The sequence below is a fragment of the Pleuronectes platessa genome, chromosome 6 (genome assembly GCF_947347685.1).
Source record: "Pleuronectes platessa chromosome 6, fPlePla1.1, whole genome shotgun sequence".
Lineage (NCBI taxonomy): Eukaryota > Metazoa > Chordata > Actinopteri > Pleuronectiformes > Pleuronectidae > Pleuronectes > Pleuronectes platessa.
Window position 1 is genome coordinate 4,176,790 of NC_070631.1, and position 10,589 is coordinate 4,187,378.

At 42.6% G+C, this 10,589-nt stretch overlaps 1 protein-coding gene across 1 annotated transcript; it reads right to left on the minus strand.

The window, feature by feature from the left end:
• Positions 1 to 890: 890 nt before the first annotated feature.
• racgap1 (Rac GTPase activating protein 1) lies at positions 891 to 10,130 on the minus strand. The gene is made up of 17 exons (XM_053425001.1): positions 10,006 to 10,130; positions 8,958 to 9,063; positions 8,650 to 8,852; positions 8,395 to 8,537; positions 7,563 to 7,632; positions 7,400 to 7,453; positions 7,231 to 7,308; positions 6,886 to 7,003; positions 6,289 to 6,431; positions 5,792 to 5,956; positions 5,593 to 5,688; positions 4,672 to 4,870; positions 4,285 to 4,390; positions 3,800 to 3,932; positions 2,591 to 2,714; positions 2,393 to 2,492; positions 891 to 1,910 (listed from the first exon to the last, which is right to left on the minus strand). Exons 2-17 carry the CDS (start codon positions 9,040 to 9,042, stop codon positions 1,835 to 1,837), a joined length of 1,893 nt encoding a protein of 630 aa, XP_053280976.1. The 5' UTR covers positions 9,043 to 9,063; positions 10,006 to 10,130; the 3' UTR covers positions 891 to 1,834.
• Positions 10,131 to 10,589: the final 459 nt, after the last annotated feature.

Genomic DNA, 10,589 nt, shown 5'->3' on the forward strand with positions numbered 1-10,589 from the left:
TTACGAGTCGAGGTGTGAATGGGTCTTAAAATGTGGTTTGAAGGCTTCTTGGCTAGTTTCAAAGACATGAAGTAATAAGAAACACGCAATACTTAAGTGTAAGAAATATATAGAAAAGTATGAATTTAATAAACTAGTGTATAAAGTGTAAGGACAGGAAGAAATCCATGCAGTGAGGATATGTTCAGGGAATGCATTGAACATTAACTGTTATATTATATTGCACAGTCCATAACTGGTGAAAGTACCAGCGGCAGTGCTGTTTGTTTTGTCTCACCGCTGCAGGAGGGAACAGCCGTCCGATCTGGGACGCGTCCTTTTCACCTAGTGAATGCAAATGCCTCCTGGGCAACATACACTTTGTGAAGGACCATCCACTCAGCTGACGTCTCTGACCCACTACTTTCTATTTTTATACGTCTCAGTGACCATACACTGAGATTTTGTGTGCTCATTGCCACAATATCAAAACTGACCAGCACATTTATTTTTTAAACAAGTTAAATCTCTTACATCTGTAAACCGACTGGGATAAAACATTGATTGTTTGGTCTGTTTAAACTCAGATGAAGTACAGACAGAGCTTTAAATGCCCTTTGAGATCAGATCAATCAGGACATGTGTTTATAAGGTCTGATCAGGCCTTGGATGTGAGTTGAAACTTTTACAAAAATCTAGTTTCCTTCGACAACTTACCTCTCGATCTACAACAGTGCCAATTGAAGTATTTATATCAACATGCTGTGATGAGGTCAGAGTAGAGCCTCACTCTACAGAACCTTGATGTTTGTGTGTAGCATGTGAATCTCCTGCCAACTCAGAGCAGAAAGACTCAAAAAGGTTCAGAAACAACACAGAGACTCCAACAGAAAGACCAGTAGACATTTGTGTAAATGTTATAAATGTATTTTTATAAGCAAACATGAATTCTAAAGAGTCTATTTGAGTACAAAATCTGTGCTGGTAGTTAATCAAATAATGCCACAGTAACTTAACTGGCTAATCTTACAAAGTAATGGCCTTTTTGCACTGAATAGTTCAAAAGAAACCTCCCATGGTACAAACATCACACAGAGCTTGAAATATCAGAGGAGCTAAAAGGACCCGACAGAGTTTACAGCGCGAGACATAAACAAGTGAACAATAATCCTGATGTTCACCAGCAGTGCATAATACACTGTAAAACTGAATAACAGCAACTTCTTTTTCTTTCTCCCAGAGCTGGAAACGACGAGCAAGATATTCCCACTCAGCTCTTTTAGTGCTTGTACTCAAATTCTGATTATTTACAGTACAAATTACTGGGGGGGGGGGGCGTGAAGACAACCAAAAACTTGATAGAAACAGAAATAAAATACAAACATCAAAATGACAAACCTAGAATGAAATGCCTACAAATGAGCTCTTCAACCTCTGAGTGACACATGGGCCGAAGAGCTCAAGAGAAATGATTTAGGTTTGAGAAGCACGTCACAAAACAAAACTGCAGGTACAGTACACATCATCATCTATGAGCACACCTCTTAAAAAGAGCAAATATTTATATATATATATAGATAGAACATCCACATGCGTTAAGATGAGTCACGTTCAACTTTTTTGCAAAAGCATTGTCTAAAGTCAAAAGTGTGCATAGATGGGAAAAGCTGCTATTTTGTAAAAAAAAAATACATGTAAAATCCTGAAAATACTCTTAACATTGTGAACCTTTAAAAATGATTATAAGTATAAAGAGGAAGACTAACATGGAGGCAATGGGAGCTGTTAATAAAGCAGTACCTGGCTACGAGTTATTCAGTATTGCTGTATGAATAAAAAGTTTTATGTAGCCGCTCTATTTGAGGAGCGGTGATGCGAAGAACTTTCCTTGGCGGCCGATTGCAACCGCCGACTTGCTCTTGCTCCCAAACCTGCAAACGAGGAGAGAACATTTCAACATTTAATGATTGATTATATTTACAAGGACAGAAATATTCCAACCTTTTTATGAACCCGTATAATAGAATAATATATTTCTGTCTACATGTGACAGGGCATAGTTTGAATATGACTCCTCATATCAACCTGAAACAGCTAAATTTACAATGCTACCATAAACCACAGCTCCTCTTATCTTTCCATCGTGTTTACAAAGGTGGAATTCATCCACATCATAACTGTCGTATGTCACAAAATGCTGTGAAAAACTCAAAAGTACTACATACTGTGATTCAGACGTATAAATGACGACAATGTGACTAAGGTCAGAGTTCTCCATGTCTTAATTTACTTATTGCTCAGTAGTACATGGCAGTCATTCTTAAGTCAGTTAATCATTAGATCATTGATTGTAGAAACAGGGTTGAAGCTGAGCAGAGGGGGGTGGGGGGGGGGACTCTGCTGGTGTGTTTACCTGGGAGTCAGAGAGGACTTCATGCGCTGAGACAAGGAGCTGGTGGACGGGGTTTTGTTGAGCTGGTGCTCCGGCGTGGTCAGAGGTCCCAGCATGCTCACTGCAAACGAAAAATACACCAGGTTGAGAGGACAGCTTCCAAATAACAGTGTCCACACTCGCACCAACGCTGAGGGACAACACACAAAAAAGGTTTACCTCTCTCGGGGGTGTAGCAGTTTGCATTCTCGATGATCAGGTGGTCCAAGTTCGGATGCTCGTTTCCCACGTTCACAAAGGGGGCCCAGTATTCCACCGGCAGAGTCAGCAGCCGCTCCACCACCTGAACGGGAAGAGATCGGTGTTATTTCAGCATGTTGCCTCATCCTCTAGCAAAAGTGCATCACTGGTGAGGAAGAGGCCTCGAGCAAGACGAAGAGGAATTACACATAAAAGAAAAAAAGTGTTGTAATTATATAGATTACAGATTTTTGGTGGTATGTGGGAGTTCAGTCTCAATCTTAATGTTTCCGCTACTTATTGTGATCTCGACACCTGCTTTTTAAATATTAAAACTGCAAATCTATTTTTTAGGCCTGTTTGCCTAGTTATATACTTGTGGAGTAAAAGAAAATTAAATATAATTTCTTAGATTGTCGGTTTACGATCCGTCTCTTTTGGTTTGAATTAATTCCTGTGCTTGGATGCAGATCGACTCCACGAGCACAAGCTGCTCAGGAAACGGTCAGTGAATCAGTCAATCAAGTGTTATTGCTTGAAATCTAATATCAGCCGCTCTGTTTACATTAGTTTGTTCAAATAAAGAGAAAACATCGCTGGGAAAAGATTGGCTGGATTTTACTGTGTTGAAACAGGCCAGAGAAATAAATCAGGAACCCAGAAGCTCATCCTCATTTGAATACAGTCATTATGGGCTACACAGGGCAAAGCAATGGTAATGATGCCAGCCATGGTAACTAGCCGCTGGCCACTATGAGGTCCAGCTAAGTGTGCTGAGCTTCATGCTGCAAGTTCAAAAAACCCATTTCCTTTCTCCGAATGAAGAATCTCGAGTGAATTCTCCGACACGAACAGGAAACCCGACGAGCCCAGCAGGCAGCTGGTTTGTTCTTTTAATTGTCGTCTCTAATGTACAGTGCGACTTTATTCATTTGTGCTTGTGGTTGTGTGTTTGGAGCCATTTTAAATGGGCTTTGCAACAACATAATGAGAACATGAACAAACAGGGTCGGGGAAACCAACCAAGCATTTGTTTGGGTCTGAGAAACTACTGCTAGAGCTGAAGGCAGCGACTATCCTATTTATAACCTTTACAATTTTCTAAATACTATTTTGTACAAGTAACACCTGAAGAAACATTATACATTATACACTGTACACGAGACTTGACATGTTGTTGTGACTTACCCTGGGCTGGCGCTTCGTGTCCTGCAGGATTGTCATTGGATCTGGATTGGCAACAGCATGACCCACGATAGTTGGTCCAAAAACTCGAGCCAGGTTGCTGACGTCCATCTTAGTGTCCAAACTGTCAGCGACTCTGAAAGGTTTTATTAAAATGTCTATTAAATGAAACCAAATGGCCACAACGACTTAAGGTTAATACAGATACATAAATCTCTAGGAAAATGTTAGTTGCTCCGTCCATTTAGATACAAGTGAGCTGTTAATAAAACTCAAATTTTTGCCAAAAGCAGTTAAACAAATCTACTTAAAGGGTTTCAGCTACATTAAAGTGCGTTGACAGGGAGACTAGAGCCTCAAATGAATCAGGTAATCCAAACCTGCGACAAATTCAAAGCAGGCTGAACGTTTTCTAACCGGCTGCAATGAGACATTCGTAGACTTGTTAACTGTTTTCTTGTGTTATTCAGAGGAGAGTAGCTGCCAACCTCTGAAGGTGAAGGGCTAGGAAAGCCAGCGTGTCTCTGTTGGGCTTTGGCAGGTCGCTAATGGTTTGGTACATCAGAGCGATGCTGTTGTCGTCATCTGAAACCTCTGAGGAAGAAAAGAGAAGTGTTCTGTCAGCAGAGGACAAGAAACTGGAGGTTGTGGATTCAACAACTTGAAAAAAAAAGGGTTTTTTGACCATTCGTTCTGAACAGGGTAGGAACACTTATGAAACCTGAATTGAAAGGGTCTGTCGGGTACAGTTCCGTTGTCCATTCACGAGTTACACAAAGGTGCAGTTATTTATAAACAGCTTTTACTTTGTGCACCAGTGCTTTTGCCCGAGGATCAACATCATTTCTAACACACACACACACACAAACACGTACCGGCTGCCTCCATGAAGGTGCGGTTCAAGCGGAAGGTGAGGAGAGGCTCCTTCAGGTTCCTCAGGAAGTCCTTGAGGAGGCAGGTGACGGCGTGGATGTCGTCCACTTTGCTCAGCACGGGAACGGTCCTGCTGCGGAGGAACTTCTCCTTCAGCTCCTTCACTGTACGATCGGCCCCGGACAGACGATACAGTCCAGCCTGAGAGGGAAGAAATATGATTATGTACTGTTCATTTTCTTGACTGAATTTAACCCCGAACTAATGGAGATGCAAAACTCAGGATAAATCTGCTGGTTATTCTTAAATCTGAGAGAAATACTGACAAAAACACCAGTGATAGTTTTCCACAGTCCAAGGTAATTCTCTCCTATCACCCCTCAAGAAGCTATGGATATATAGCTTATTATTAATTATTATAATTCTGATTCTGAAAAAAAAAAACTCAAAGTCCCCATAACCTTCGATGCGTGGTTCATCTGGTGGTTTTATTCTATCAGGGCACCAGAATAACACTGATTAGCAAAAGAGCTTTGAAGCATCACATTTTTCTGAGACCAACTCGTCTCCACATTCTATTAAGTGACTTGTCAGTGGAGCTAAAGCCCATTTACCACAACACTAAATGGTGCAAACAACAACATTTGTAAGTCAACATGTGCAGTGTTGCCCATTCACAGGGTGAAAGTGAGAAATCAGTGGGCGGGGGGGGAAGATAAAACACCAGAAAGACGAGACTAGCAGCAGGAGGAGGCTTCCCACAGCCCAATTACACATTTTATCTCCCTGGAACAGATTGTAAAAGCTCAGTCACAGCTCTGTCTCCGTTTATGGGGGACACGTTAAAAAATAACGACTGGGACGAGAAGCCTCCTCGTCCTTCTGACCTCTGTGTGTCACCGGGACATGAAAACACCACTAACCTCATGCAGGCCTCTTTGCTCGATCTCACTGATGCAGTGGACCACGAGAGGAGGGATCCTGGGTGATGTGGTGGGGACGTAGTCTGCGAGCACGCCCTGGGAACGGAGCAGAAACAGGGTCAAGTGTTGTGAACTTTCACATGTGTGCACATCAAGAGAGAAATAGGTCATGGTGGGGAAAACAAAAGTTCTCACACACCTCTCCGATCTTGACCGGGGTGCCAGCCATGGTGGGGATGCATGGCAGAGGGCAACGCTGGCGACACTCGGGGTGAGAGACGACCCGGCAGTCGCGGCACTTCAGTGAGATCTTGCCGAACTTGATCCTCTTTCCACACGGCACGCAGGACTCGGGCTTAATGACCTAAGACAGGAGGTGGGAGGGGCTGGTAAAGATTGTCGACAAACACCTAAAATTACACCTCTTTTTCTAAAGCCCTGCATAAACAGAGCTGCACACATTGGAACCAGCAGCAGTTAGAAATTGTTAAATACTGCTGCCAAAGCTGCTCTGTACAGACAACAATAGATCTACTATGGCAAACAACCTATCGTTTAAAATTCTGGAAACAGATGATTGACAAACCCATTAAATCCAGTGCCAGGTTGGATCAAACTTGTTGGCAGAACCATCATTAAACCCTAAAAGTCAGATTCATTCAATCTGCAGTTTCCTCGCACACTTGGCACTCTTACAGTTTTGGAGACAAACTCGTGGAGACGGACACCTCCGGTGCTCTGAGGAGTGCTGGGCGCTTGTCTCTGCTCCACCTCAGGGACGCTCGGCTGTTTGAAGACATCCACAGACGGGACAGCTTCAGAGGCCCACTCCATGGCAGCTGAACGGGAAGAGATGGCAAAACAATACCTGGGAGTTACATTCCAGCACCAGTCTGCAGTTGAGTTGAATCATTGCTGCTGTGTATTCAGACATATATAGAAATAAATGAGATTCATTTAGAAATAATACACAAATAGGCACAGTTTGCCCAATTTGACTTAAACTGTTCTTTTCAAAATAGCGCCAAAATAAATCATGTTGACTTTACTTCAAAATAAAAGCATGTTTTCAATGAAGTACATCTAACATCAACAATATAATGTGGGGCAAGAATTTCACAATTTAATTAAACTTCAAAAACGTACAACATGAAAGGCCCATAATTGATTTTTTCAATTTCACCTCAAGAACAGAGTTGGATTAATGATAATTTGAGCAAACTAACATTAGTTTGGTTATGTATATATTAAGAAGGGACCAAGGAAACATTTTTCATCATAATGATATCTTACCAGTCCTTCCCCTGCTGCGAGTCCAGTAAGGAAGAGTTTCAATGGTAGAAATGGCCTCAACAGGTCCTCCATCAGCAGGGACAGTCACTGTGGTCATTGTAACCAGAGTCTCATTTCCCTGTCACAAATAAAACAAATACATAAACTGTCAAACGTAACCACATACAAAATGTTATACATTAAAGCCACATGTGCATTTTAAGAGCATCCAATTACCTTTAAGTTTGGAGCATTTGCCATATGTTAACTCCATAGTCTTTAAGTGCTTGTTTAATCTGTAATAGCATCACATATATTCTGAGTTATAAAAAATGAATGCTGTCCAGACTGGAGCAGGAAGCCTACCCTCTCTGAAGTTCTGCCTGTTGATCGACTCCGTTTGGAGGCAAGTGGAGGACCATCCACTCGGTTCCTGGAAGAGCGCTGAAATAAAAAGGAGCAGACACGACATCTTTAAATCTAAACCTGCAGCGAACAGGAAGTCGTGCTTTGAAAACCCTGAAACCTAACTTACCCTTTTTTCTCGTTTCTTGAGACGCACCGTCCTCACGTTGGACGAGTCCCAGTCCTGTCACAAATCAAGCACATCCGAATCAGACTCCAGAATCACAGGTGTTTAATTAACCGTCCACCATTTTACTTTAAGTCTAAACGATGCTGAAAAGAAAAGTACTTACAAGAGAATCATCCGTTTTGTCATAACTGATATCTGACAAGATGGAGGCGGACTCGTCTATCGTTTTCAGTCTGTAAGAAGAAACACAAATGTGTTCAGTAGTGATTCACACACAAAAATGCATTGCAAATTGTATTACACACAACTACATCCTCTTATGCTACTTGAACAGAAATGCAGCTGAAAGACGAGAGTGATCTTAAAGTGTGACCGACCACATTCATGTGATAGACGGATGGAAATGATAGAAGGAAGTAACGTTCCCACTTTGAAGTAAGTTTGTGAATACAACCCTGTCCTGCCTCGGCCTCTTAAGTGTCAGATGGTCTCACACGCAAATGAACCCCCCCGCTGGCTAAACCACAGGGAATACTGGAACCTATATGTTTCTAAACTTGCCGAAACACCACTAATGCGGTGTGATGATAAAACTAACAAGGACTCGCTTCATGGCCAGAAACAGGAAGTGAATGCTGTGGGAACTAATACTTTAGCGTTGGCTCCATTCAGGAGCCACATCCTACGAAATGGGTCAGAGTGAAACCACTATACATTCCCAGTTCTCTTTGAAAAGCAGCTGAAGAAAGTGTCCTTCTATCCCAGAGCAACTAGGTCTCCAATATGTGGATCCTTCTCAGGCTAACCTATCCCAGGTTGCATTGTGCTTTGGTGATAAACTGAAGGCAACGAGATAAATGGCGTCTGATGCTCACACTTATAAATGCAAGTATCAGGGGTTGACTCAAACGACAAAACACATCCCAAACTTTCTCATTGTGTCCAACTGCAGCTATGTGGCTGAGCTCAGCCGTTGGGTAACTGTGAGTTCTTACCGTCGGCTGGTATTCAGAGTGGTGGATGCCTGAGAGTTCGGGTTCAGGAAGGCCAGAGCCGAGCGCTGCTCTGCACTCAGCTGGATGCTGTTGCTGGATCCTTCGCTGGTCAGCAGGTCGCGAATCAACAGAATTTGACGGTCCTGTGTTATAGAAATACAAGCAGTGCCCACACACACATATATATAAGAAACTACACGGACCAGGCAGATGAACACATCACTAAAACAGCTGTTCCACTTTGACTCCACATACCAGCTTCTCGCAGTCGGCCTCAGCCTTTTGTCTGCGCCGGATCTCCACATCCACCTGGTTGCGGGCGTGTTTCAGTTTGACCTCCAGGGATCCCCGTTCCGTCTCGGTTTTGGTGAGAACCTCTTTGCAGGACCCCAGATCCTGCTCGGCCCTCTGCCATTTGCGACGGCAGTCATCAAAGTTTTGTGCCATCTGAATGAAGTCTGGGTTGGTGGGGGGATGAACAATGTAAAGTGTCAGTGATCTGTCGCAGTTGTGTCAAATGATCGACTTTAAAAAGATAAAACCAACAACCACGGGCTACTTACTGGGTTCAATGTTGTCATTGAGGAGGTCCACTTGCGTCCTCAGGTTATCGTATAAGCTTTGCAGGCTCATCACAGCAGTCTCCATGATGTCTAAAAAGTCAGGACCCTTGAAACAGACGCATTAGAAGATAAATACATTGAAAAACAAAGCCCTGGGCAAGTTTACAGGTTCATATCTAAGGCATCAGAAACCAGGAGTTATAAAGACACATGTTCAGCAGTCAAAAGGATCAAGGAGTCATGTGCAGCAGTTGGTTTGACCCCTGCAGAGCCCTGACGTCTCTGGGATTACACGAAGAGACACGGGACACTGAAAATCTAAATCCGTAGATCTGAGACAGATTTAAAGATTTAACTGAAAACACAACAGCATTAAAACATTTCAGCTGTGAATCCTGACCGGCATCGAAACTAGAAGAGTTCCTCATTATAAAACGCACACACACAAAAAAGAGGCATTTAATTAAAACCCTACAAAATAACCAATATCAACAATAACTGAGAAAGGATTATGACCATTAGAAGAACCCTAACCCTAACCCAAAGAATGTAAAGTAATTCAGATCTTAATGGGGGCAGAGACCACATCTAAGTTGTCCAACATGTTTAAATCAGCATCTGGAGACAAGTGCTTACACGTATTGATTTGATTAATTCAGTTTACTGACCTTTCATTGAATTAAATTAGATTATTAAAGTATAAGTAGTATTGGAGCACAGTGAAGATGACGTATGTATGTGTGTGTGTGTGTGGTTGTTTTTCAAACTGAAGACTTCCCCTTAATTAAATATTAAGAAATTATCGTCAAGTTCAATGGCGAATAAAAAAGCTCCGTTAAACCAAATTATTTACATATCGTTGATTCTTCACATGTGTTTGCATCAGTTTCTTCACTTTCTGCCCTGAAGCTCCAGTGTAACACGTTCACTCAAAGAACCACAAACACACAATGCGGCGGTTGTTAGCTGCTGCTGCCGCCGCCGCTGACCCGGGTCCCCGTTAGCCCGCGTTAGCAAACAATATTCGGCCTTAATGTCCCCACCTTACCCGCTGTGGAGCGACGCAGGACCGCAGGAACCGTGTCTGTTGTGTCGGTGAAGATGTTTCCACCTTTTTCTGTTTCTTTTTTTTTTTTAAGACACAAACTCGCTGAGTCTCTTTCGTCCTTCCGCCGCCGCCGCTTCCTCCAGCGCGTTTTAATTCAAATGGAGCCGGCAGCCAATCAGCGACGAGGGTTGCGCCGACGTCAAGGGGAAGAGAGACGACTTCCGATTGGGACGTTTCAGAATAAAGCCGAACCCGTTATTTTCGTCTGGTCGGTCTTTGAGATCAATAACAGACAGAAACCAGTGACAGAGATCATGGAAAATGTCCGTTTGGTAAATATCTGATGTAATAATGTTCCTGGGACGCGGATATTATGTGTTTGTGACATTTAAGAAACAGAAACGTGGAGAATCCAGAGAGGCAACAACAAACTTCCGGTCTAAAACTTTCAAAGTAAAGAAAGTACGCGCGAAATAACGTTTAGTTTTTTCTTGGAGTGAATTAAGGTTAAAAACACTTAAAGATCATAAAGAATTTGAAAAATAACTCTGCACCAAACCTCTTAACGGAAGGAATCTCTTTAC